General features: G+C 40.7%; 3 protein-coding genes across 5 annotated transcripts in view; 2 read left to right on the top strand and 1 right to left on the bottom strand.

Moving 5' to 3' along the window:
* Positions 1 to 17,366, bottom strand: part of LOC111069121 (mucin-19) — a 68,128-nt gene extending 50,762 nt beyond the window's left edge. For 2 of the 3 annotated variants that reach the window (XM_022359019.2, XM_022359021.2), the window contains exons 1-2: positions 5,009 to 5,971; positions 3,254 to 3,471 (exon numbers count right to left, since the gene is read on the bottom strand). In XM_022359019.2, coding sequence (XP_022214711.2) covers positions 3,254 to 3,308 — 55 coding nt within the window. In that variant the 5' untranslated portion in view covers positions 3,309 to 3,471; positions 5,009 to 5,971. Of the gene's footprint in view, positions 1 to 3,253; positions 3,472 to 5,008; positions 5,972 to 16,839 lie in introns of those variants that run through there. The other variant, XM_022359020.2, reaches the window with a different exon arrangement.
* A 4,195-nt stretch (positions 17,367 to 21,561) lies between these two features.
* Positions 21,562 to 22,426, top strand: LOC111069126. The gene has a single exon (XM_022359026.2). It carries the CDS (start codon positions 21,832 to 21,834, stop codon positions 22,243 to 22,245), a length of 414 nt encoding a protein of 137 aa, XP_022214718.2. The 5' UTR covers positions 21,562 to 21,831; the 3' UTR covers positions 22,246 to 22,426.
* Positions 22,427 to 23,374: 948 nt separating this feature from the next.
* LOC111069147 (protein maelstrom-like) lies at positions 23,375 to 24,620 on the top strand. Its single transcript, XM_022359051.2, has 2 exons — positions 23,375 to 24,108; positions 24,174 to 24,620. The coding sequence occupies exons 1-2, from the start codon at positions 23,571 to 23,573 to the stop codon at positions 24,314 to 24,316; spliced, it is 681 nt and encodes a 226-aa protein (XP_022214743.2). The 5' UTR covers positions 23,375 to 23,570; the 3' UTR covers positions 24,317 to 24,620.
* Positions 24,621 to 26,118: the final 1,498 nt, after the last annotated feature.

Genomic DNA, 26,118 nt, shown 5'->3' with positions numbered 1-26,118 from the left:
TTGCAGAGTAAAACATAGAAAACTTAATATTAACAAGTCCATAAAATAGTCAGGAAATATTTATTCAAGTCAGTTAAAATTTGGACAAAAATTGGTTCGAAGAATATTTTTCGAAGGAAACTCTTGACCTCTTGTGCTATAAATACAGCCAATGTTTCTTAATTATCCCAATCAATTAGATTATCCACCCACAAGGGTATCTTAAACTTTGCCTGAAGCCTCATTTAACCTTCTTCTTGGCTTTTATATTAGCCTGCTCTGGTCTTCGTGTCTTGGTCTGGGCCTCCACGCAAGATCTGAACGGGTCGCTTCTGTATTGGAGGAATCTTGCCCTTTCCGCACTTCCTTGTCGGTTGACTTCATCGCTGGATCCGACTCGTTTTGCATTTTAATTTTTACCCAACGACGAGCGATCTTTTTCATCATTATCATCATCGTCGTCGTCGTCGTCGCATCGTCGCGTCGTCGTTTGGCTTGGCTTGTTTATTTTTATTTTTGATTATTTTCATTTTAAAGCTCCTTGCAGTCCGATATTTTTTGTTACTTTTGTTTTTTATCGCCACTTGTCGGCCATTTGGGCGTTCATTTGTGTCTCCCTCTAACCCCGCTTCCTCTGTACCTCTTTATTTTTTTTTTTGGGGACCCGAAGCTCGGGCTGGAGCCCCGGTCAAAGTCAAGTCAAATCGCGAGAGGCATCGAAATTGCGTTCGTTCCTTATATTTTTTTTAACTTTTATTTAATGAAAAATTTGCATGTTGAATGCTTAATTTTTGCCGCAATGCCCCAGCAATGCTCTCGAAGTAAACTTACGGATTCCGGGGAGCGGTTTTGGGCAGCAGAAATATTTTTTGTATGGTCAAAAGGTTGTCACAACAGGCAGGGCAGGGCGTGCGAATACTGTACAAGTTTCCAGGTACAGTTTACAAAAGCATACAAAGTGAAATGAAAGCTAGGTACGTGAGCTTTTGAAGCTTTACGTGCGTATGTTTGTCCTGGATGCAAATACAATCGATAGCTACATAGGGATATCATACTCAGAATAGTTTTTCTTCAACCATTTGCCATTTTGATTTTGAAACCTAGTAGGCCCCAGAAATTACAGAGCTGAGACGGCTGCTGACTTGTATCCTATTCTTAGCATACAACTTATGTCCTTTCTCTTAGGTGGGCAGCTTTAGGGAATTTAATCTTTTATATCTGACAAAGGGAATTTTAACATTTATTGGTATTATATTTTCTATTTATTTATTTATTTATATTTCTTATTTTCCGTATTACATTAAACTTTCTGCCCTATCTAAATATCTTGAATGGAAGACATAAATCATTGATAACATATCTTTTCCGATAATGTTAAAAAATGCATTAAATTTCTAAGTTTACATCAAATAAACTTTAATCTTTTAGTTAAAAATAGCGAAATTTTGTTTAGCAGGAGGCATTTATTTTCTTCGAAGTTTAAATTTTTGCGATATGTGTATGTACCTTCATTTCATTCATCAATTAATTTCATTAATATAATTATTATATTGCTAATTTGGCAAACGTGCCGTTTTACTTATTTATTACCATTATTATGTTAAAAAGAACTGCTGAGCTCCACTGAAAAAGAGAGAGAGCGAAAGAATAAGCGCAAGACGGGCAAGCTCTCGAGTAAGCACGTGCGATAAGGAATTTGATATAATATGATAGTTTCAGTCAGTACAAAAAAAAAGTAATCTATCAATATTTAAGCCCTAATCGGACAGTTGGAATCATTATAGCTATGGCAGCCACCTTTCTTGACGTCATATAAAAACCCCAATTCTCTGTAGTTCGGTGACTCGGTTCGATCGTTTTTTGTTTGTGATCTCCGATCTGCCTTTTACTTTTTTTTTGCCTGTACTGATTAACCGATTTATATATGTACATATGTATTGTATATGTATTTATTTTGTGTTTGGCTTATAACTTTTTGTGTGTGTTTCACAATGTGCATGTCGAACAGAAATTCTCGTTTTTGCATGCTGACTGCTGGCTGCTGACTGCTGTTGTCTCGGAGTGACCAAAGCAAAAGCAAAAGCACAAGTTGAAGCCAAAGCCAAAGCAAAAGTCAAAGGTGAGGCCCCATGACATCATGGCTCTGTAGGAGAGACTTGTACTTGACTCCCTCCAGTGGCAGCAAGTGAAACGTTGAAAGATCTCTCAACAGAAAATAAAAAGCTACAAAAACTCAGAGCACCATTCAATCTAATTAAACTATCCACAACAACAAAAATACAAACAACAAAATAAAAAAAAATGTCACACGCCCATAAATAAAATGTGAAAACAGAACCCACAGATCAACCCCTCCTCCCCTCCCGGTGAGAGAGCCAAAGGTGAGACAAATTTACGGCAGCAACAAACGGAAAAAAATCGTAATAAAAAAAAAGCAACAAGAAAACAAACAAAAACAGAAACAAAAACAATGATCATAAACTGCAACGAGGGGGCCAGGCCAGGCCAGCCGTTGACGGCCTTTTGACCATCGATCCGCAAGAAATATAAACCCCGAAACGAATCGAAAAACATAAAGAATACAATAACAAATAAAGCAAAAGGAAAACAAATAGAAATTCAGTTAATGTTTGGACTATGGAGACACCCTTTAGAGAAAATGATCAATGTATTGCAAGCTCAAGAGAATGGAATGATTCATCTTGGGTATTATTATTATGATTCATTAGGGTACTCAAAAGAACAGTCATTAAGAAACAGCTTTGTTGAGCAATTTACAAACGTTTAAAACTTTATGCTTAGCTGTGTATTTGTATGTTAATTATAGGAGCACGTCTAATATCAGGAGTTGTTAAAGGTAAAAGACTAAAATAATAAGAATACTTCTTACAAATGATATAAAATACATCATTAAAAACATCACTGAAAGTATTTGATTCCATAGCTCCACCATAACTACAAAATCATTACAAAATCCTGATTTTTTTCTGTATTATATTTGCCATTAAATTTGTTAATATCTTACAGATATGCTACTAGCTTTTCAGTTCAGGTACCCAAGTTCCCTTGAGTCCCAATCAACTCCTCACACACTCCTTGGGGTACAGGGTACAAGACGATACAAAGACGACTCAAAAACAAGAGCGTAAAGCGATAGTTGAACTTTCAACACCTTTTTCATTCGCCTCCCCGGGGCATCTATTGAAAGTGTAGTGAAGTTTGGGGGGAGTTGGAAAAAACAAAAAGTGGCTAGGGGGCACAAAGCATTACTTACCGGAATAACACCAGGCTGGCCATACTACTGTTGTCTCCGTATCAATTTCCTTCATTATGGGGGCTCAACATATTGTCAAACCACCGCTGCTGCTGCTGCTGCTGCTGCCGCCACCGCTGCTCTTCTCTCTCTCTATCTCTCTGTCGCACTTTTCAAGCTTTCTATCTCTTTTGCACTTTCCAGGCGGTTGTGTCTCTTTCGTGGGTTGCAAGTGGCCTCTGTAAGTGAGAGAAGTGAAGGCAGGAAATAAGTAGTAGTAGGAATTAGTGAGGAGAGCATGGACAAATCATGAGTCTTATAAAGTTATTTTAACACTTTTACGCTCGACCACTTCTTCAATTAAGTTGCCAGAGCCACAGCTTTTGTTAGCAATTTTCAGTTGTGTTTTTGGCCATTTATGTTGCTAATTTATCTTTGTTCGTTTTATCCGTCCGTCCGTTTGTCCGCCTGTCCCTCGCGATGGTTCAGTAGTCATCATCATCATCATCATCATATAATACTGGTTGTAAGTATCTGTGTGTGTACGCGTATCTTTGTGTCTGCAAGTGTGCAGTTTTGTCTAGTCGTCAGGTGTTTGTTTAATTAATTTACCGCCTGTCAAATGTATCTACGATTGTTATTCTCTTTACGCTTGGTTTTTGGGTAATTAAATGCTATTAAATGCTGTCAGAATTAATGCATTTCTTGGGTTAATGTATGCATTTTGGTTATTATTTGATTATGGATAGAGTTTCATTAATATTTATTGTACAAATTAGCGACAAGGGGAACCTATAACTGTTTGCTCTACCTAAACTTGTTTGCATCTACGCAGATCTTAACTAGCAATAAACAACACATATATCCTGAATATATTTTCACTCCATAGTAATATTGTATTTTTAATATTATGTTTTATTTACTCTAATTCACGACTAAAACTACATTTGGAAGTTCAAAACTTAATCAAGAGCTTTCTGATTTTAAAAATGATTCACCATCCACTATGCAAATACCTTAAATATAGAGCTACAGCCCCGAATCAAATATGACATTAAAACATGTCTTGAAACATCGTTGAAATTGGTTCGGAACTTTAACCTTTTCTGTTTTAGTCGATGAAACAAAGGAAAAAGTTTAAGGTCGCGTTGGCGGCTATCAAATATTTAAACAGCTTTTTGCATTTATATTATGCATTTGTTGCTCTCCTCTCTCTCTATCCGTCTCTCTCTCTCTCTCTCGCTCTCTCGATTGGCAGCTTCTGTCTCTGTCTCTGTTTTGCTTTGTTTCGGTTTGTATTTTTCCAACTCAAATTGAAATTTGAATTTACCTTTTTGATTGTTTAAACGTTGATTGCCCTCAACAAGTGTCTATTGTTGCATATTCTGTTGTATTTGTTTTTATTGCTAACTAATAGCAGTGGCTGCTACACTGCCAGACTGATTGACAGATTGACTGATTGAACTGCTGTCAAGATGTCATTTAGGCTAGACATAGTATCGGCCGTAGTAGTTTCAATATCTAATGTATCTAAATTATTTCACTTGTACATATGTATCTTATTGTTATGGCAAATATTTTACATTTTGCTGTGTTTATTTTTAGACAAAATTCTATTTTATTTAGTTTAAACTATTGTTTTATCTATTTAAAAATATTGGGATAATTATATTTTTTAGTTTATACAAGTTTTTGGGCTCTTTTTTTTCAAAAATGAGTTCACGTTGTTTCTTTTTTGTTATATATTAAATAATTAATATTATTGTATGGTATTACCTTTTGTACTCCCCTTTATATTCCCGACTGATTGCACTTTAATACCAATTTAAATATAATTAAATTTTTCCACTCTGCAATTTTTTTGTTGCGGTTTTATTTATTATTAAAATTGATTTCTTTTAATTAGTTTGCTGTTTGACTTTTTATGGATCTAATAAGAATCATATACTATTCGGACAATCAACATTTGTGTGTGTTTTGTAGCTTTGAACTTTCAAAATATTGTTTTTTGGGTCCCGGTTTTGGAATATGTATCTTCGTTTTTTCTTTTTTACTTTTGTCGTATGACTTTTGGCTTTTAAACTTGATTATTTTGCGTTTCACTTTTTTGGTGCTCTCAAATTTGCATATGTTCGGGATTTCTTTCTTTTCTCACAAAATTATCACTTATTGCCCCCTCTCACTCTCTCTCTCAAACGCACTATCTCGCTATCTCTTTAGACTATTGCACCCTTTTTCTCTTTGCTTTCTTTCGGTGTGTCTCATTCATTAATTGTTGGTCACGTGCACTGAGCTATTCTCCTACCCGCGTAAACCGATTTGTATCCGTCGTCGGTTGGGGACACGTGAGATTTCTGTGTGTAAAAATATCCGCCAGTAGACAGATACGAAAAAAAACAGCTTTAGAATGAACTTTTTGTTTTATCTCTTTGCGATTTATTTTTAGTTTGGGGATTAGTTGTGCTCCCCCTCTGCACTAGAGGCTGTTACAGTTACGGTTATGTGACGGATGCGCTCTCGCGTTTTCCTGTTTTATTTTTTTTTGTTATCACTTTTAAGCTTATAATTCCGTACAAAACTCCCACGCAATTTTATTTATATTTATTTTTTATATTCTGGCTGTATTTACGCGCGCGCGAATCGATCACTGATAAAGCGGGCTGTTCTTTTTTCGCACACCTTCCACACTTTCCACAAAGCACACGACGACGCGAGCACGAACAAAACCGTACTGAACGAGCGGAGTCCCAATAAGAACGAGCCCTCGTCCAATAGGAAAACAACAAAACGAGCAAGAGGAAGAGGAGCAGCAGCACACACGTGCAGGCCAAAGAGAGCAAGTAAGACAGAGAGCCAGTCAGCTGTGTTTGATGTGAAAGAGAGCAAAGCTTAAGAGCGCGTTTAGGTGATCAGTAAATGCTCACATAAGAGACAGGTGGCTTATATTTTTGTTAGCTTTTTTCTTCATTTAATTTCGGATTTTAATTACTTCAGTTATCCACTGACTTTGGAGCTTCAGAATTGGTCTTAAAAGATCGTAGCTTTTTGGCAGCGCTTAAGAGAGAACCAGCGGCACTTTATCAGTACAGTAAATGCTCTCACGTGAACAATGTTTTTGAATGAATGTTCTGAACTTAAGAGAGTCGCAGTTATCAGTACGGCAACAGCGGAAGTTTTGCAGAAAAGCTTAAGAGAGCGTACGCAAGAGAGCAATCAGTGTTTTATCAGTACAGTAAAAGCTGACAAGTGAGACAGGTGGATTTCCAATTATAAATCTCCCTCCACAGATTGACCACTGTACTGCAATCTCTTTTTTAATTCTTTTGCTGCATTTCATTTCTCTCTTTGCTTTATGTGAACTGCACTCCATATGCTCAGCGCAAAAAAAGGGTTCACTGAAGGTCAGCTGGTCAGAGTTCAAGTGGCAATGAGAATGAGCGGCCATGACGGAATGTGACGAGAATGAGAGAGAGAAACGCAGCGGCGATAAAAACGGTAACAGCAGCAGCAGCAGCAGCAGCAATAACAGCAACAGCAACAGCTTTACAACTTTAGAAAGAGGAGCAAATAGAGAGGAGGACAGATAGAGGTAGAGTATTAGAATATGAGTGGAGTGGGGTAGAGGGGGTTAGTTCGGGTGAGGTGAGGAGAGGCCGCCGTCTGACGGATAACAAAGTGTAGGCGTAACTGTAACTGTATTTGTATTTGTGGGGAGAGAGAGACGCAGACAGACGCATATCTGTGCCGTCGCTGCGTCCGTCGCCTGGCCATTTGATACTTTGGCCTCGTCACTCGTCAATCAACAGAAACAACTGAGTAGAGGAGCTGGGAGCGGGGTAGGAGGAAGGAGCCAGTGGCACAGTGGCAGAACCAGTGGCAGAGTGGCAGCAGCGGTGCCAGCAGCAGACATATTGCAGTTTTGCAGTTGTGTTCCGTTATTTGTCCAGTGTTGCATTGCACTTTCCCCCATATTTTTCTAGGTGTTTGTCCAGTTGTTATTCGATAGAACCGAACCCCCCCATCGATAGATCGGGTAGAGTAAACCATATGCATATTCATTACCCCATATAATACCATTATATTCCAATGAAGAAATCTGTCCATTGTCCCTATCGCATGACATATGTATGTACATATGTATGTATTTACAGTGAAAATCGAAATCGATGTGTGGCTCCAAGTGGATGTGGACGACCTGAACAACCTTAAGATCAACAGAACTCAGAAAACAGCAACGGGCCACAGACAGCAGACGTCAAATAAAAAATATAAGAAAAATAAATGTGTATATATATTGGATACCCCTTAATCGTGGAATATAATGGGTATATTAGACACTGGAAGAGTTATGTAAAAGGTGCACAGCACAAAGATTGCCATATATACATACTTACATGTATGTACATTTTATGGATTGCATCAAAGACAATAGAGTCATATACCAGACGGTGCAGCATGGAAACAGCTGGAATATTTTTTACTAGGTGGATAATAGTAAATACTAAATCATTAAAATGGGTTAAAAATTTACAATCAGAATAAGGAAAACTTTGCAAATATATCGAAAAATATTATCAGATGGATTTTTAAATATTTCTTACTTTGGAATTAATATACGAAGATCACTTTCTAAATCTCCCATAGATAAATCCGATTATCAAGTACACCCCAAGTCGTAATGCCCCAGATTTAATCGCTCTTACTTGTTTTATATGCAATATACAGTATACATATATATAGAGTCTACAGGCTACAGCCACAGATGAGAGATCCGCACACTTAACCCAAAACGAGACCAAAAAGGCGAAACAGAGGCGACCGGGCCATGACGGGATCGGCGGCGACGACGACGACGACCGACGACCGATGCGACGGCAACGTCGACGGCGACCTGGGTTGGCGGCGAAATATTTTTAGAACTCTTGCGACCGATGCCGGCAGGATGGACCGGGGCGGGGAGGGATGCCAGGGGCAAAGGGGACATGCATATATTGTAGTACTTCGGTATCTGTATCTCAGGCAGAGCCCCAACCTCAGGTCTGTCTGCCGTTTTGTTGTTGTTGCAGGGCGCTCAGCGAGAGAGAGAGAGGTCAGAAGGTCTGTGATCTTTTGCAAAAAAAAAAAAAAAACAAAAACAATTCTCCGAACTGCAGAGAAGAACAAAAGGCAGCCTGGCAAGCGTACGAGTGTGTGTGTGTGTGTGTGTGGGGTATCTGTGAGATACATTTTTGCTGTTCATATATAGATATATCTATAAGAATATCTATATGTGAGTCAGTGTGTGTGTGTGTGTGTGTCTGTTGGCCGGGCAAAAAGTCAAATGACAGCAATCTTTTGGTTAGATAAATAGGTAAAAACTGAAGAGATATGTATCTAGTTATCCAACAGATACTACACGCAGAGAAATGCTATTCCGTTTGTGGGAAAACATAGTACACTGAAAATCTTTGCCTTTTATCCTTATTGATTTTAAGCATTAATAACCATTAATAAAACACCAATTTAAGGGTTTCCCATTGCATTAAATCGCATTAAATTAATTTCATATTATGTATATTTTATTTCTTTTTTTTTGGAACCCCACACACAAGATATTCAACCGCAATTCATCTCCACTTGAAATGAATATTTTGTCAGGGGTGTAGGCTATATATTCTCAGATCCCATACCATACATATATGCATGAATATCTTTACCTAAAACGTACGACATCCACGCAGTACATCAATGAATCAAACAAAAAAATAACCCAAGAGCAGGCGACAGATCGTTGAGGAGCACAGACCCCGTGGCAAGGTGAGAGGTGAGAGGCGCAGCAGTATATGCCACAAGAAAAAGCAAAAAACAAAACCAACAACGACAAAAGTTGACAACGAGATACTACGTATGCGGAGTATATGCCACAGAATGCCGCCAGGCTGGCTGACGGAGGGGCAAGTCAAGGTGTGTTGAAGTATGGGCCCATGTCTCCTCCAGTGTTTGGGTCTGTGTGTGGGTCGATCCTCAATGTTTGCAAAATCGCAAGAAAACCGAAGAAAAGGCTTGAAAGAGATGGCAAGAGATGCCGCTTTTGTGCCGCCTGCAAAACGAAAGACAGTTCGACAGTTCATACCAATTGAATCGTTTGCCAAACACGCGTCAACAACAACGATCCAACAATCCAAAAGATCCAAAAGATTCAACATCCCGCAAACAAGACTTGCACTGCATATCAGCGGATAACACGCTCTAAACCTTTCACAGTGTGGCTTAGCATTTATGCTTTGTTGCATTCATTTGATTAAGGTGTTAATTAACGAGTTGTTCAACTTGAAGGACACAACCAAAGAGGTAGAAGGAGATTATTATATGATCTGTGTGTGGAGTTTGGCAAATGCTTAATAAAAGTATTTTTTAATTTTCGCAAATGTCTGGGTTCAAGTCCTTTAGAAAATATATTTTTTAAACTAAATTTATATGGCCTTATTCCGATGAAAAGATTTGTACTTAAATGTTCTTATGGTTTTTTTTTTTGGCTTTTGACATCGCTGACAAATTGATCCATAATGTGGGGGTAATGTTAATGGGTTCTAGGAAGACTTCTCTAATCTTATCTTCTACTTAGGGGAAATGGAGATCAGAGGATTTGCTAAGCAGAAAAAAAAAGAAAAGCTGATATACATATGTATAATCTTCAGTTATCACTAAGGTTGCTGAGATTATTGTTCATATTTCAGTATAATTTTGTCAAGAATCCGGGAAACCATAGCTGCATCTTCATAAATTTCTATAAATAAACATACAGATTTATATTTGATTAAAAGAACTTCCTAATCATTTTTTATTCATTAAATTAATTTTTTGCTTTAAGGTATACCAAATTCTTACAACTTTTAAATTTCTTTTACTCTTGAGTTGAATATCAAAATGATCTTCCATTAAATCTTTTTCCATGTGATTCAAATTCTCAAAATTAAACGAGTTAAACTTTTGTCAGCTCAAGGGTTGTATCTTATCACAAGGATGGTTGTGATTTTTCAAGCTCCCTCTTATTATCTATAATTAGAATTTCCAGTGATCTGCAGTGCCACATTCCCTGTGGCTATCTCCATTTCTTTTCTATCCCTCCAATATTCCACATAATAAATGTGCTGCAAACTGTCGTTGGGGCACTCTCTCAGAGCCGTTTGTCACACTGTCAAAAATAACGTCAGATCGTCTGTCCGTTAGTCTGTCTGTCTGTCTCTGTTCGTCAGTCACCTCCAACAGCAACATCAACGCAGACACATTCAAATACACTTGCAATTTTTTTGTTGCTTTTGTTGGATATTTGTTGGATTTGGTTTTTTTTTTGCGCGCGCGCATCTAAAAATAAAACAACACTGAAAATGCTAATGCCAAGCGCCCGTACGACCAAGCGACCAAGCGACCGATCGACACCGACATCGACCGATGCCCAGACCTCAAAAACAGAACGCCCGTTTGCCCTCACACAGATACCCGTACTCGCACTTCCCCCAGATACACAGACACAGATACAAAGATACATCCACATCCACATCCACATGCAAACATGTCCCCAAAATGACAGCGACATATTGTGCGCCTCGAGAGTTCACTTCAGTCGAGAGTTTGAACTGATCTGAATATACTTTTAGTAGGCACTGTCTCTGTGTGTGTGGGGGTATCTCTCATGTGAATATACAAGTATGTGGATATAGATACTCGTACTCTATATACCTAGTAGATGGACGGCGACGGCACACGCTGCTCACACGAGTCTTTGCTTAGGAGTCTGCCAATTGCTAGGACATATTCGTACACACAGGCAGCGCGTTTCGCAGCTGTAAGGCTGGACAGCTATTGAAGTTTATCTGTTCATGCAAATGACAAAGCTTAAAGCTTTAATTTTAATTTCAAATGATATGAGGGGTGAAAACATTCGAGACGAGGAAGTTTCGTTCTTATCAGAGATAAAAAATAAATAAAATCAGAATTGAAAAAAAAATTTTTTTAATTGTAAAAAATAACCGAACTATTATTATAAAACTTATTTTCAACTTTTGAAATAAATTCTAAATATAACAACTATATTTTCAGAGTTACAAAATTTGCTTTGAATCAATTTTCTGATTTATAGCTGTGCGACGCACTGTAAGACCATAGGCCTGCAAATATGTATTTATCTTTTTTTTTTTTGCTTACTTTTTTTTTAACCAAACTACAACTCAACTCTCTGTCAGACGACAGACTGACTGCAGACTCTTTTTGGATAGAGGGAGAACAGGGACCCGGACTGAGGCTGAGACCCGACCCAAAGCTGGAGTCAAGTCGATGTCGAGGCGTGTGGGCAGCCCCCAGCTTCAGCAGCAGTCTCAGCCTCAGCCTCAGTCCCAATAGCCAACGCGCGTGTTGAGTTCAGTCTTTTTTATGTTTTCTTCTCGTTTTGCACCAGTTTCAGTGAAGCCTGTCGCTGGGGATAACGACAGAAAAAAACAAAAAATACTTTAAGCCAAGAAGTGCTGGCCGACAAGACGACAAAGATCGTTTTGGGGCCGGCTTGAGGGGTCAGGTCGTGTGGCAACTGTACTCGAAAAGTGACACCTGCAAATGCAGGTCAAAAGCGAACGAGGCGGAAGCAGATGACTAGAGTGGTTATGGTCATGACTGACAGCTTTGCGTGTTGCAGAGTGAAGAGGGCAGAACAAGTATTTTGAATATCCTTGTACGCAATAATCAGCTTTCAAATGTAAAGGAAATACTCTCAAAATAATTGTGGGCAGCAGATGAGTAAAAGTTGGATTTTATGCATAGATGTAAAGTTTAAGATAATCTGAAGATCTGAATATGTATATTCTTGTAAATTTTACTAGGCTAGAAAAGACGTCAGAATTGCTTCTGAATTCAAACTGTTTTATAGGCACTCTATTATTTAAAGCGAACTTCGTGGGCAACATTTTATGCTCATAAATGACTTAATTTATTTCGTTTTCATTCATTAAAAATCAATAAAAAGATGCTTAACAAAAGGGCTTATTCGACTCTACATTTATTAAAGAAATTTCACTTAAACTTATTCCTTGTTCCTCGTACTGGGGGATCTTTTGGATCTACGGTTAAGAGTTAATTCAGTTTTCTAGAAAATCGCAACAACATTAACATCTTTGTATAAGTAATTCATAGACCAAACAGCAAACTGGTTCCTATTAATCGTTATCCACAGTTTGATCAATTATTAAGTTAGAAGATATGTATCTCTGTATCTATATTTCACACCTTCGATCCTCATTCAATAGAATAAGAGTATATTGAAACTTATATTGAACAGAGAACTTCTATGGTTTATCTATTTATTTTATTCAAAAAAGATCTTTAAGATAAGCAAATAAGAAACTAAGTACTTAATAAATACTTAATTTAATCATCATCTTCTATCATACTCTTGAGATAATATTCACATAAAGTATACGTTAAATGTATGTTTTTCCAGTTTCTACAAAAATTCCCTAATGATCTTTTAACCTTTTCAAACTACGCTCGAAGATGTCTGTATATTTTAAAAGTCCCTCCGCCTCGTTATCTTTATTGATCTTCAACCTCTTGACCCACCTATACGACCGCACGCTTTAGCATAAATTTTAAAACGAAACCCAAAAGTGGATTAAAGTCACAACAAGAAACCTGGTCTGTAACCCATTAAGCCTAAAGCTTGATCCATTCATTGCATATAAATATTTGTATTAACAAAAGAAACAAACACACTGAAACTGAAACGAAAACAAAATTTAAAAAACAATATGTATGCAGGAATTAACACGTTTTGGCTATAAACCATTAAACGATTCAAACTATATATAAACAACAAAAGCGAAAACCAAAATATTTATAAAAAAAAATATGATAAGCATTAAATCTAGTACGGTTCTTAATTCTAGGGCATATCTAAACGACTAATCGCCAGTTAATTTATGCGAGTAGACACCCCAGAAAGACGTCAAAGTTGAACCAGATTGTGGGAAAGAGAAAGAGAGAGAGAACAGAATATTCCAGACTATATCCATCTCTTAAGTGATTTTGAAACTACTGAAAGCCGTTCGTTTAGGGTACATCAAAGGGTCATTCGTTGAATTTACAGACAATATTCCACGATATATTCTATGTTATATTTATTGTAGTATAAAATCAGAATTTCTGTTACATCTTTCTGACCTTTCGGCCAGTCCCAGTCCCAGTTTCGACTTCCGTTTTGGGCCAAACTTCCAACGGCTTTTTTTTTGTGAATGGAATTTGCAAGTTCATTGAAAAATTTCGCAAACAAGCAGATGACAGGGGAGCCAGCCATGGCTGGTCTGCAGCTATCCGATATCATCATATAATCAGGCGGCATATAAATGCTTACCTCACAAACGGACGGACGCTCTCTTGTCACTTGATAGAGCACCATCGTACGACGAGCATCGTACAAAATAAGAAAAAAAAAAAATAAAGAATATAAATGCTAATAATAACAAATTCAACAATTTCCTGCAACTCACATCATAATTCTGGTGTATGTCTCGCGCCATGCCGTTCCTTCTTGTGCCCTGCCCGTTTCATGTCATTAGCGGACTCTAAAGTAAATATTTGACGAAGACAAACGAACCCACAGAGCTCCACAGTAACTCCATCCATAACCCGTTCTTCCCCAACAGCCAAAGAGGAGAAGAAAAATAATAATAATAATAATAAAAATCAAGTGACGATCACTTTGAGGGCGTTCTTCGGTCTATAGAAGTGTTATTATCAAAGAAAGAGGTTAAATGTACGACTTAAAAATGATTTTATGAGATGACTTCTTCTCAATCGAGACAGGAAAAGACTACGAACTTTTTCAAAATATATTTTTTCATTTCTTATATTTCACTGCAAAGAGTATTGAATATTCGAGACTGGCTGCTGCTTTTCATTCCCTGTTCTAAAGATCACTCCACTGACGTTTCCCCTTTTTGGAGATGAGTTTGAGAATTGAGTAAACCGATCGCCGCCGACTCTGTTTTATCCCCCGTTTCTTCTGCTTTTCTTGGGGCTTTTTGTTTGCTGACTGTGACACATTTTTGTCACATGAACTTGCGCCGACTGAACCGATCCCAGTGGATCCTCAAAAAAGGCAAAGAAGTTTATTTTATGTACTCGCTGTGCCTGCCCTCATATTTTGTCAGCGTTTTTTGTTTTGTTTTTTTTTGTCATGGGAGATCTCACTGTTCACTGGATCATAATTGAAACGATCGATCGCATTTTGTTATGGTCTCTCTCTCTCTCTCTGTCTGTGTCTGATTTTTTTGTGTATTTCTTTTTTTTGCTTATAATTTGATCTTTTGACAGATCAAAGATCGACTGAACCTTAAGGTTAATCACTGACCGCAGCCTCGAACCGTTTCTGTTTGATTTGAGCCGCCTCGTGAAATCATACGAGTATATTCGTACTCGTAGCATCCACTTTGTCTGCCACAGCCACAGCAGCTCTTCGCTCCCCCCCATAGATGATTGAGTGCCGATCTGGGCGCCCACACAGTTGATCTCTCGCATGTGTGTGTGTGTGTGTGTGTTTGTGTGTTAATGATCGCAAATGTCGTGATTTTAGTTGAGAGTGGGTTGAGTTGAGGCGGCGAGGTGCTGAACTTTAATTAAACGCAAAACCGAAATGTGTTTTTTGCTCACATTCTGAACTTTGATACATCACAATGCAACTGGCAACTGGCAGCAGGCAACAACAGCAGAAGGGGGAAAAATGCATTGCAACTATGTCTGTGATGTCTGATGCACTGAGATTCGCTGATTAACAAATGGCTCCGGTACGCTCTGGCCCCTGTACTATATATGGGTTCTATGAGCTAACATCCAATCGCATAACGAGTGAGAACCTTCGAATATTGACTGAGATCAGTGAGGAATTGTATAACAAATTTTGTGTTGTGCTTTTTTAATATTTAGTGGGGTTATTTAGCATGAAAGGTGTGGGAAAATAGTACAAAGTTTTCGACTGATAATAAAATCCCATTTTTCTGGTTAAGCCTCAATTAATTTACTGGAACAATTTTCTTCGTAATTCGTTACTATATTTTACTTATTTACATATATTAAATCTACTACAATTTACTATGAAAATCCATCACCAACACGTGGATTTATTTGAAGCGTGATTACGGCAATTTGGGTTCTTTTCCACGTTCGAAATTTTGATTAGGACTATTCCGATTTAAAGTACACTTCATAGGAATCCCAGTCTCCTTCACCACAAAACCTATTTCTAAAATCTTAAAATTTTGTTTTAATTTGTATTACACCCATGGAAAACCGTCAACACCCAACCAGAGATGTATCCCCCTTTTCCAATTAAAGGAAAAACTTCCCAAAAATTGCCCGTAAAAGGGGTGCAAGAAAGTTTACTTTTCCAATTAGGCCAAATCCCCAAATAACGCAATGAGCCATGATCCGAAAACAGTTGGACATTATAGAACCCTGAATCACAAAATGTACGTTTAGAAGGCACGACAAAGAAAATGGCAAGGCCAGCAAGAATGATGAGAAGAGGAAGAGGGATATAGAGGGGAAAAAAGTCACAAACAAAATAAAACAAGGTTTCAATCAAAAATGCGAAATGCAAATAAAATGCAGGTAGAGTGCACACACACACACACACACATGTCACTCACTCTGTCGCACCCATGCAGCAACTGTAACAATAACGGCAAGAGGAGACGTAACCGCAACAACAAAGAGTGGAGCGAGAAGATGTGAAGAGGAGTGAGCGCGGGTGAGCTGCAGAGTGTGTGCGGCGAAGGTAAGTGCGCTTATCAGGCCCAAAAGCAAAAGCAAACGCCGGATATGAGCGCCACTTAAAAACTGTAAAAACAATGAGCAGGCAACAAGTGTGTTTGTGTGTGTGTGTGACAAACAGAGACAGGGCTATCTGCAAAGACTGAGTGAGCGAGAAAGGAAGGTGTAAGCGCAAAGAGAGTGTCCGATTTGCACTTACCGTTTTAAAGAGAGCCAACAAAAGCAGCAAAAACAACAGAGAGCATAGCAGGCAGACAGGTAGCCAATTAATGAAAGCGACAAAATGGCAAATAATACTTTGTCAAACTACAGTGGGGCCTCCCTGTATGCACAAACTTACTTTGAGAAATGTTCAAGGGGAAGGAAAGATATCTATTAAGATATCCACGATGATCCGATCTGGTAGCTATCATTTTTAGATTTACTTGGCTTAACCTTCAAGCTGGCTTTCACTGTACTCAAAGAGAGGTAGAAAGAGAAGCGTCCGTCCCCTCCTGCGCGTGCTACTTTGGCAGGCGGACGGAATGCGTCGGCGTCAACGTTAACGTCGACAGCGACAGCAAACAGGCAAACGGCAAACAGCCACCCCATAAACAGTTACACTAATTGCAAGCATGCGTTGACGCAGCTTTCGTCACCCGCAAGTTGTACGAGTGTAGTTGTAGTTGTAGTTTTAGTTTTACTAATTGTAATTGTAGTTGTAGTTCAATCAAAATTTACAGTTGTTCACCGAACAATTTGCTGAATCATTTGTTTATGGCCAAATCAAGAAGAGTACGAACGGGCAGTAGTATGTTGTTTGTCTTAATTACCGTTTTAAGCTGATTCTCCTCCTTCGCGTACTCTCTCTCTCGCTTGCTCGCTCGCTCGCTGGCTATTTGGGGTTGTCGTCAAACACTTCAATGAAAACTTTTATGTGGAGCAATTGATAAAGCCGCCACACACATATAACACACGCACAGGCACGCACACACTCACTGGCACTGTTACACACACACTCGCAGGCATGCCATACATTTACAGCTATTTTGTACGTATAAATTAAGTACAATCTCATTCACTGGCACTTTTTTCTATGTTGTTTGGTTGTTGTAAGTTTTTTTTTATAGCCGTATAACAATTAAATAAACATTTCTTCGTTGTGTGTGTGTGTGTATGTATGTATGTTTCATTGATCGCCGCGTTTTGATTAATTGTTTGAATTACGTTTATTATTACGATTATTGTTTATTTGTTTGTCTTCGTCTTCGTATTCGCTCGCATCGGACGAAAAAAGCTGCACACGGGCTCCACAAAAGGCTTCTTTCGTTTCCGTTACACCGAACCGCACTCAGGAGCGTTGCAAAAATCACTAACCTAACCGGCTGAAAGCTGAATAATGCAGCAGAAAACTGATCAATCGTCCGCGCCGATGGAGCCCATCGTACGGGCTCGTGCTCTCTTTCTCTTCCCCATCTCATGCTCTCTTGCTTGCGCTCTCCCTCATAGTGCAGTGGCAGCCGAACGACAAGTGGCGATTCTTTTAGCCCCCAACAACAACAACTGGTCGGGTGAGTGCGATCAGAGTGTATAGAAGAAAGGGTGAGGTTGAGAGATCGGCGCCACGAGAGTCGCCTCTTTGCGAGAGCGAGAGATCAACTGGCCATGTGACACGAAGAGCGGGAAGACCTTACCTTTGATTAAATACACCTTTGAGTGTGGCGGTATGAATGAATTTGCTTTGGCACGCTCTGCTTTAAGAGAGCGCCACAAGCTAAGAGAGATTATTCTCTGCTCTTTGATCTGTGGAGCTGATGCTCTTTAACGTGTAAGCAGGTTGAGTGATTATTATCATTATGAAGTGATCTGATTTGCTGGCGATATTAAAGCACGGTCCCGGTCAATAATTATAGATGGTACGAGATTCGTGAGAAGCTTAAAAGAAGCTAAAAATAATAATATAGTGCATGATTAAAACCAAATCAATATGGTAGTAGGTAGGATCATTATCCACAGATACCCATTAGCCGCAAAACAAGATGGAGATATCACCGGGACAGGACAGGACAGGACAGGGCCGCCTGCAAAAACGAGGTGATAATTCACTTGTACAGCACCCTCTCACATTTGCATTCGCCATCCCACTAACTACGGTTATCCTCAATCAGCTAATTTATTTCCATGGAAAATATCGCCCCCACCTATACGAAAACCGAACAGTTTTCCCTGCCTCTGGTGGGTGTGGGGAATGGGGATGTGGATGTGGATGGTGCTGCACCGTCGTTCAATAGCAGAAACCAAACAATTAAGCAAACAAAACGACAGCCCAGCCGTCTCGTCTTTGAGGCTGCAACGGACTCCCTGTGCCAGCCCCAACCCGACTCCGGTTCCGATTCCCACTACGAATACGACTCTGATAGCCCTCCAGATAGAAACTGTCAAACAAAACAAACTACAAGATAGAAGCCAAACAAAACGAAGGCTCCCAAAGTGTGCTGAGGCCTGCCTGGTCTTGTCTTGTTGCTACCTTTTAGGGTGCAAAGGGTATATTTGTTATCGTGTGGGTGTATGACACAGCGAGAAGGAAGCTCTTCAGACTGAATCTGAGCATTCAAGCCAGTGTCGATATAACCAAATCTGTGCGTATAATCTACAAAATTTCAGAAACTAAAGAAACAATTTAAGGTGGAAGATGCCACTGCTTGGTACGTGGATAAATGATTTAAAAGATACATCACATTAGTGATGTATTAGTGGGTATTCTTTAGTCTAAGCCCCTTCGATGGCCTTCTTGCTGGTCGTTTCTTCAGTCTTTTGTTTTTGCATAGCAAATGGAAGACTAAGTACAAGGAAAGGCGTCAATGACGACCGACGAAGCCGACCGACGGGCGACGCGACCTTACCCTCGAACATAGACAACGACAGCCAGCCAGCCCCCGACAACAAAAGCAACAAAAACAGGGACACATCAAAAAGGAAGTAAGAAGCAAAAACAAAACACGCAAAACAAAGAGATTGAAGGGAATTTTGGTAGGCGAAGCGTTTAATACCCTTGCAGAACTAGGATTATTTGATTGGATTACCTTAAGAGACAATTGCTCCATGGATTCGGAGATGCTTGGCTGTACGATTATATATACGAATATTGATACCTTCTGAAAGGGTATAGACAGCACTAACAAAAGAGCAGGACAAAGAGGGCGAGAGTGGCATCCATCGAATATAAATTAACTGCCATGAAACGGAGTAATGGAGCAACACAACCACAACAACAGCAGCAGCAGCAGCAGCAGAAGAAGAAGAAGCAGAGCAGCAGCAGCAGGGTGTGAGAGAGTGTGAGACGAAGAGAGAGCTCGCGCCAGAGAGGCGAAGGTAACAATGAAGGCTGCACAAAAAGGCAGAAAGCAAAACGACAAAACACAACGCAAGAGCAGCGATGCTTAGTGGGCGTATACCGCATGGCCCCCGCCCTCCCGCCCTGCCCGCACCACACACCTTTACTGGGTGCAATCTATGCCAGCGATCGGCTAAGTACAAATGGTTAGGAGATGCAACTGCAACAACTGCAACAACAATAGCGAGGCGAGGTCAAACAGCAATCAATAAAGGTCAGCGACTACCGCCAAGGCACGCCTGAGTGCCTACCGTCAATGCCAGTGGAACAGGGAAAATGGTAGGATGAAGAGGAGGTGGAGCAGGAGGAGACAGCAACCAGCCACCAGCTCCCAGCCCACACCCAAGCATACCTACCCCCTCCTCCACTCTCTCACTCACTCTCCCAGTCATTTGCCCATTCATGCGGCCCACGATGAAGATGCTTTATGTTGCAAATTGAAAGCTGGACATCCAATCGACTGAAGAAGAACAAGACACAGATGGGAGACGGAAGATGGAGATGGTAGCCGGAGACGGCAGGACGGCTGGACAGACAAGGCAGCAAAAGACACAGGAGTGGAGAAGAACAGTGAAGAGCGACGGCGGCTGTAGGCAGGCCGACAAATGTAGACAGTTGCGACTGCGCAGCAACCAGCAGCAGCATCAGAAGCCAAAGGAAAGAGAGAGAGAGAGGGTACAGGAGGAGCACAAGGAGAGCTTACTACTAGGAGATGGATTAACCCACTAAAGGTGAATGTAACGATTACCTGATTGCAGAAATAAATGGAGAACGTTCTTCGCTTTAATTTGCTTAAAATCAAGCCTCCTATATTAAGTTGCATTCCGTTTAAAAATCCACTGCTAGCATATGTTAACCAAGTTTTGCATGTATTTAATAACGATTTAATCCCTTGACACTTAACTGTTGTCAAAACACAGCTGTTGCTGAGCGATTGGCTGTCTGGATTCTTCGAACCAACTCTGTTTCAACGAGGGCTAAAACCCCCTCCATACGCCCATTTGCACCAGTATGTAATATAGATTTTAATTGATATAGATTCTCTATAGCTCTTTCTTGGGAAATACAAACTACTGTTTAATTTATGCATACATATTTTTTACAATTCACAAACGACTCGGCGGCACAATACTCGTAATTCAGAAGAATTTCAAAATTGTAAGATATATTCTAGGGATATACAAAATATTTACATGCATACATATATGTATGTATGTACTTTAACGCATACTAAAATCAGGAATAGGATGATTTACCATGCTTAAAAGAAAATCTATAGAACTTAATTTTTTTACAACATTTTTACTAACAAAAAAAGGGTCTTAATGATATAATACATATATGTATATACGTTATACCTGAAAATATAAGCATAGTTTAATCCCAGAACCTTTATCTATAATCTATCTCCTAGCAAACCCCTGGGCAAAGAATGGGTTAACAAGCTAAATGGCGGATGTCGATGACTGTGGCATTAGGCGTATGTTTCTTGGCTATTTCTGTGCTGCCTGCTGCCCCCTGGCTGCCCACTAGCCGGCGACCTGTCCCTGTCCCGGTCCCGGTCCCAGTCCCGCCCCCTCCGATCAGCGCCCCCGCAAGTGCAGCAGCTTCTGATGATGATGCTACCAAGTAGCCTCTGTGCCTGATGCAGCCACTGCCCCTGCCTGTGTGCCTGCCTCAACTCGGGTTGGGATGTGTCTTGTGGCTGCCGCTGCTGCTGCTATCTGCCTCGCTTTTGGCATACACAAGATATTTTTAATGGCCCAGCTTCCTTTTTACAGATGCTTTGGCATCGTTCTTTGGCTTTTTAGCTTCTCCTTTTTTTGTTTGTTTGTTGGTTGGTTGGTCTGATTTTTGTGAATGAAGTTGTTTTAGATACTCTCACACACTGCACACACTCGCACACACTCGCAGATACAGAGGCAGAAAGAGCACCATTATCGCACTGACATGTCTGGTAGATGTCGTGGCTCCCCCCTATAGCCATGATCCCCACACTCCCTGCCTCTGCCCCACAGTTGCGCCGCCCACTTGGCCGGCTGCTGCCCCGCACTGCGGTGTGTCACCTGTTGATGGATTTCGTTGTTTGATTAACATGAAATGGCATCGCAGTCAGTCAGTCCTGTCCCGTCCCGTCCCCCAGTCGCAGCGATCTTGATGCCTTGAGTGGAGTCGCCGACTTTAAGTGACTCTCCCGATTGCCGCAGGATGCCTGCCCAGACCCAGATTGATGTGGTGGTGGATGGGCAAAGTAGTGAGTGCGCCCCGAGTGGGATAACCAAAGGAGAATGCAATCACTGGTCATAAACTACAGAGGTAATCGTCAGGTAGCTTGCAGGTAGCCGGCCAACCTTGCCTCTTGCATCATTAGAAAACACTTACGGTAAATCGGTTGCCAACTACCTAAACATCCTTTAAATGCCCCGCGGCCATGTCTCATCCAGCACATTCCAATCCCAGCTGCCAAGCAGTCAAGATGTCCAACGTTAAACTTGTATTCCTCATTCTCATCGTGGTCACGCTGCTTCTGCTGGTCGCAGCTCGGCCCAGGTCACGATCTCCGATCTATAACGAGGTCACTTCCCTGCCGGTGGAGCGCGATAGACTGAGCAACGAGCTGCTGGAGGAACAGATCAGCCCATGGCGGCGACAGGCCAAAAAGGACTTCTACATGAAGCGGCACTCCTACATCAATCCCAAGATGATGCTCTCGCGCAGTCCCTTCCTCCAGAGTTTCTACGATGTGCCAGAGCCGGACATTGCTCCCGGCGGTGCCAACTACTTTGGTAACGAGGTGGTGCCGCTGTCCACCTACGAGATCATGGAACCAGAATCCATGTTCTAGAGGAAGCTCCCTCAAGGATTTAATATATAAGCTTAAAGATATTTTTTTGGAATTTTGTGTGAAGTAAATTTAATTTAATGCAATTCAAATAGTGATAGGATATTTCTTTCTTTTAAAGAAATACAAACAAATCTTGTAATACAATATTGTATTGAAATTTGCAACAAAAGAATTTAAAATTTGCCATATTTAATAAATTGATTTTAAAATGAAGATACCGTTGTCTATGGAGAAATCTTTACAGCCTTGGCTACTGCATCGACCTGGGCTCGGTCCCACGAATGCAAAAAGAAACGAGAAGGAACGTGTACCCGGCCACTCAGCCAGCATTTTCGCCTAGCTTTTGATCTTCAGCCAGAGCTTGGCCGATGTTGCCTGCCCGAGATCTACAATACGCCGGAGAGTTGGAACGGCTTCTTTTCGAAAATTCCTCCATCACCCACGTGCAATGTGGCAATGTGGCGGTGTGCTGGCGCGAGAGTTTGCCATTTTAATCGGCTACTGCATTATGCCAATATTCCTCACCAAATTAAGCTTCACTTACCACTAGAGAAAGCGTAGAAATTGTAAAACCCTCAAGCAATGCCGGCTTAAAATATATTTATCACTTTTAGCACTAACTAAGCACTAAGCTCTTTACACTGTCGCCTATCGATAGTTGGTACATGCCTCAGAACTGGTGTTTACACTGGCACAAAGTTGTGTTATTGAGTTGCAATAACTGCACGTTCAGTTCGTTTATAACCACATTTTATAAATGGAATATAGACACTAACTTTTTACCAAGTTTACATTTCGAACATCGATGCAGTGAACAAAACTATCGATATAAGTATTTATTGCAACCTGGTGTCAGCTGGCTTGACAAAAGTTTCGCCAATTTTGCTTAATCTCTCAACTAAAATTTATTTGGCTAAGTTTATACCGAATCGATTGCTATTTTGTGTCTCTAATTTTGTGATTGAGAGCTTCGTCTTTGTGTTCCCCGTTCTATTTGCAGTCTTCAGTCTGCTTAAAGGTAAAATAAATTCTTGTGTTGGCCCCCCGCAAAGCCGGGGGCGGCCGGGGGGGGGGCAGCGGGCCTATGCCGCCCGCGTGCCCGGGGCCGGGGGGGGGGGGCCGGGTACAATATTGTTGCGTTCAACTACTTCGCCAAGAAGGGAAATGTGTACGTGCCCGCGGAGTACGCCACTTGCCGTTACTCGCTGAAGGAAGGCATCGGCGGCGTGTACAGTACGCTTATTGGTCCGAAGCATCTCATCTTTGGGCAGACGGAAGAGGCAACCGAACATTCGCGTACCACCCACAGGTTGCCCTTGCCCCCGATGGCCTTCGGCAGAACAATGGAAAAACTATATAAGAAATTCATTGATGATTTATCCGAGGGATGCCAAGGAGATGATCCGATTATTGTCTACACAGCCACCGAGCAAATATCAATGGTAAAGGCTTGCTACGCCTATTTGGCCTGTGAGGCCGATGAAAATGAATCCCTAAACAAATTAAATCGTCAGCTACTGGTCTACGACATTCAGTACCTATTTTACGCATTGAAAAAGGCTGCCTTGAGCATCACGGGAAGGCCGAGCGATGACATCACCTTGCAGGTGACCAGCACAAGTTTTCAAGGCGACTATTTTGACTACACCGCTGGCATTGCGTGTGACTACCATGAGGAAATCGACTCGACCAAGTATTGCACCAGGAACATGGTCATCCGTTGGTGCTACATCTTCAGCGATTTTATTTGCGGAGATTTGGACATTCAACTGAAGCCGGGCAAGCACATTCCGGCAGTGACAGAGCCCAGTTACAACATCACTTTGGGGGAGCCCGAAGAAATATTTTATGATTGTGTATCGGGTAAGTATATCGCGATCGAAAGCCCATAAGCAGTCTATATTCAGCTCCAACCCACCCACCAACAGACTGCAGCTGGTATGCTGGCGACGAGGGCAGCAATTTGGATTGTGATCCACCCCAAGGCCATGCCAATCTATGGGATGATATACCCGGAATGGAACAACTAAGTATTCAAGAAATATCCGACGAGAAATGGAGCATTAACTAATGATCAACTGTTGGTTGAGCCACAAGTTTAATTAAAGTATTTACCTCCGTCCGATCTATCGGCATCCTCTTCAGTGCGTTCATTTTCCTCATCTTTATCCTCTTCGCCTTCATTTTTGTCCTGGCAAAGCACAAAATACGAATGAAGAAGGTAAAGATGATGCAGATAAAATCATTACATAAAGATGACGAAAAATGACGGAGACAAAGACAGAAAGGAAAGGAAAGAAAAGAAATTATAATAAAATTTAGAAGTTAGATTATGGTTACACCCATTCCCCCTAGTACTTTTTAAGACACTTTAAGTTATGTTAAATGAAATAAAATTTCGAATGGATGCGTTTGCAATATACTTTCGCGCGCCAGAGGTTTCGCGGATCAGCTATCACTTGGCTTTATGGGGGAAATAAGGTTTCAAAATCGAATACAATAACCCAACTACCTACATTATCCCCCTGAAAGCCCCAGTAATCTCTCAGCCAATGGCGATCTCTGGCAAAAATCTCTCACTCTGTTAATCAAAGCGAACAGCTCGAAGGGCCCAAGAGCAGGCAGCTACCTGCCGGCCGCTTGCAACAATCAACACTCAACAACAATCAACAACGATCTGAACAAACTACAACAACATAATCAACAGGAGATCCCACAATCGCCCAAAACCGAAAGCAACAACAAAATGCTTAAATACGCAGAAAGGGAGAGGAGAATAAAAAACCCGAACAGAGCATTGAAAGAAGGAGCATCCCAAATGCCATGTTGGAATCCATGTAGGAACAACGTACGCGTATATATGGTGTATATATATGGGTGTATGTACATATCCCCCAAGGAATGAATGTTTCTTGTTGTTGGAGGACAAATCTATAAGGCAGAGAGGCAGCCAGCAGAGAGAGGATGGGGCTGCCACTGCCGCTGCCACACTGCAACAAGTGTTCCAAATCAAAACGGAAGCAAAGGCGGCATCCACGACCAGAGGCCACAGAGACAGAGCGAAAGAGAGAGAGAGAGAGCGAGAGATGTTGCCACAAGTTTGCTGCCCAGCTACTGGCCATGGCCAACAGCTAGCAGCAGCAGCAGAAGCAGCTCCTTTATGCCACATATGTACATGGCTTTTTGGTTCGACATGGCAAAAGCATTTGGAAAATGTAATTTACAACGCTCAACGCAGAGCAACAGGAGCTGCAGACGCACTCACAACCAGAGAGGGACAGGGAGAGAGAGAGGAAGGAGGAGTAGGAGGTGTGGAGTGGAGTGGAGTGGAGTGTGGCTTGAGGAGGGGGAACTGGTCAACTTTGGTCGGTCGCATCAAGCTACTCAACCTCAAAGTTGAACGGCATCACCTGCCACCGATCTCACACACTGCTTGAAGCGCGCAGTTTGCAGTTCGCTTGGATTGAAAAGCAGCAACAACAACAACAACAACAACAACAAAATAAAGAGCAGTAGCAGTCAGGATTTAGGTGATCGATTTGGGTATACCCTCTGGAAAAGCTCATTAGGTGAGGAAACTAAAGGGAACGAAAGGGAGTTTATATGGAATTAAATCATTGAAGGGAGTTAGAGTGTGGTTCCCCCATACATTATCCCTCCTATATTATTATTGAAATAATTTAAATTTAATGTAAGAAATTTAAGGCAAAGTCTTTTTAGTAGATTAAAATATTGAATATTTAAATGGACATGCAGAGATCAGCGAAATCTTTTTAATAAGCAGATACTTTAGGTATGCATTTTATAACTAAAGTTGAACCATATACATAGTTTTAGAAAACTACAATAATGATAATATTTTTCAAGTGGAAC

This window comes from Drosophila obscura, unplaced genomic scaffold (assembly GCF_018151105.1).
Source record: "Drosophila obscura isolate BZ-5 IFL unplaced genomic scaffold, ASM1815110v1 contig_200, whole genome shotgun sequence".
Classification (NCBI taxonomy): Eukaryota; Metazoa; Arthropoda; class Insecta; order Diptera; family Drosophilidae; genus Drosophila; species Drosophila obscura.
This window is presented reverse-complemented; position numbering and strand designations above follow the sequence as displayed.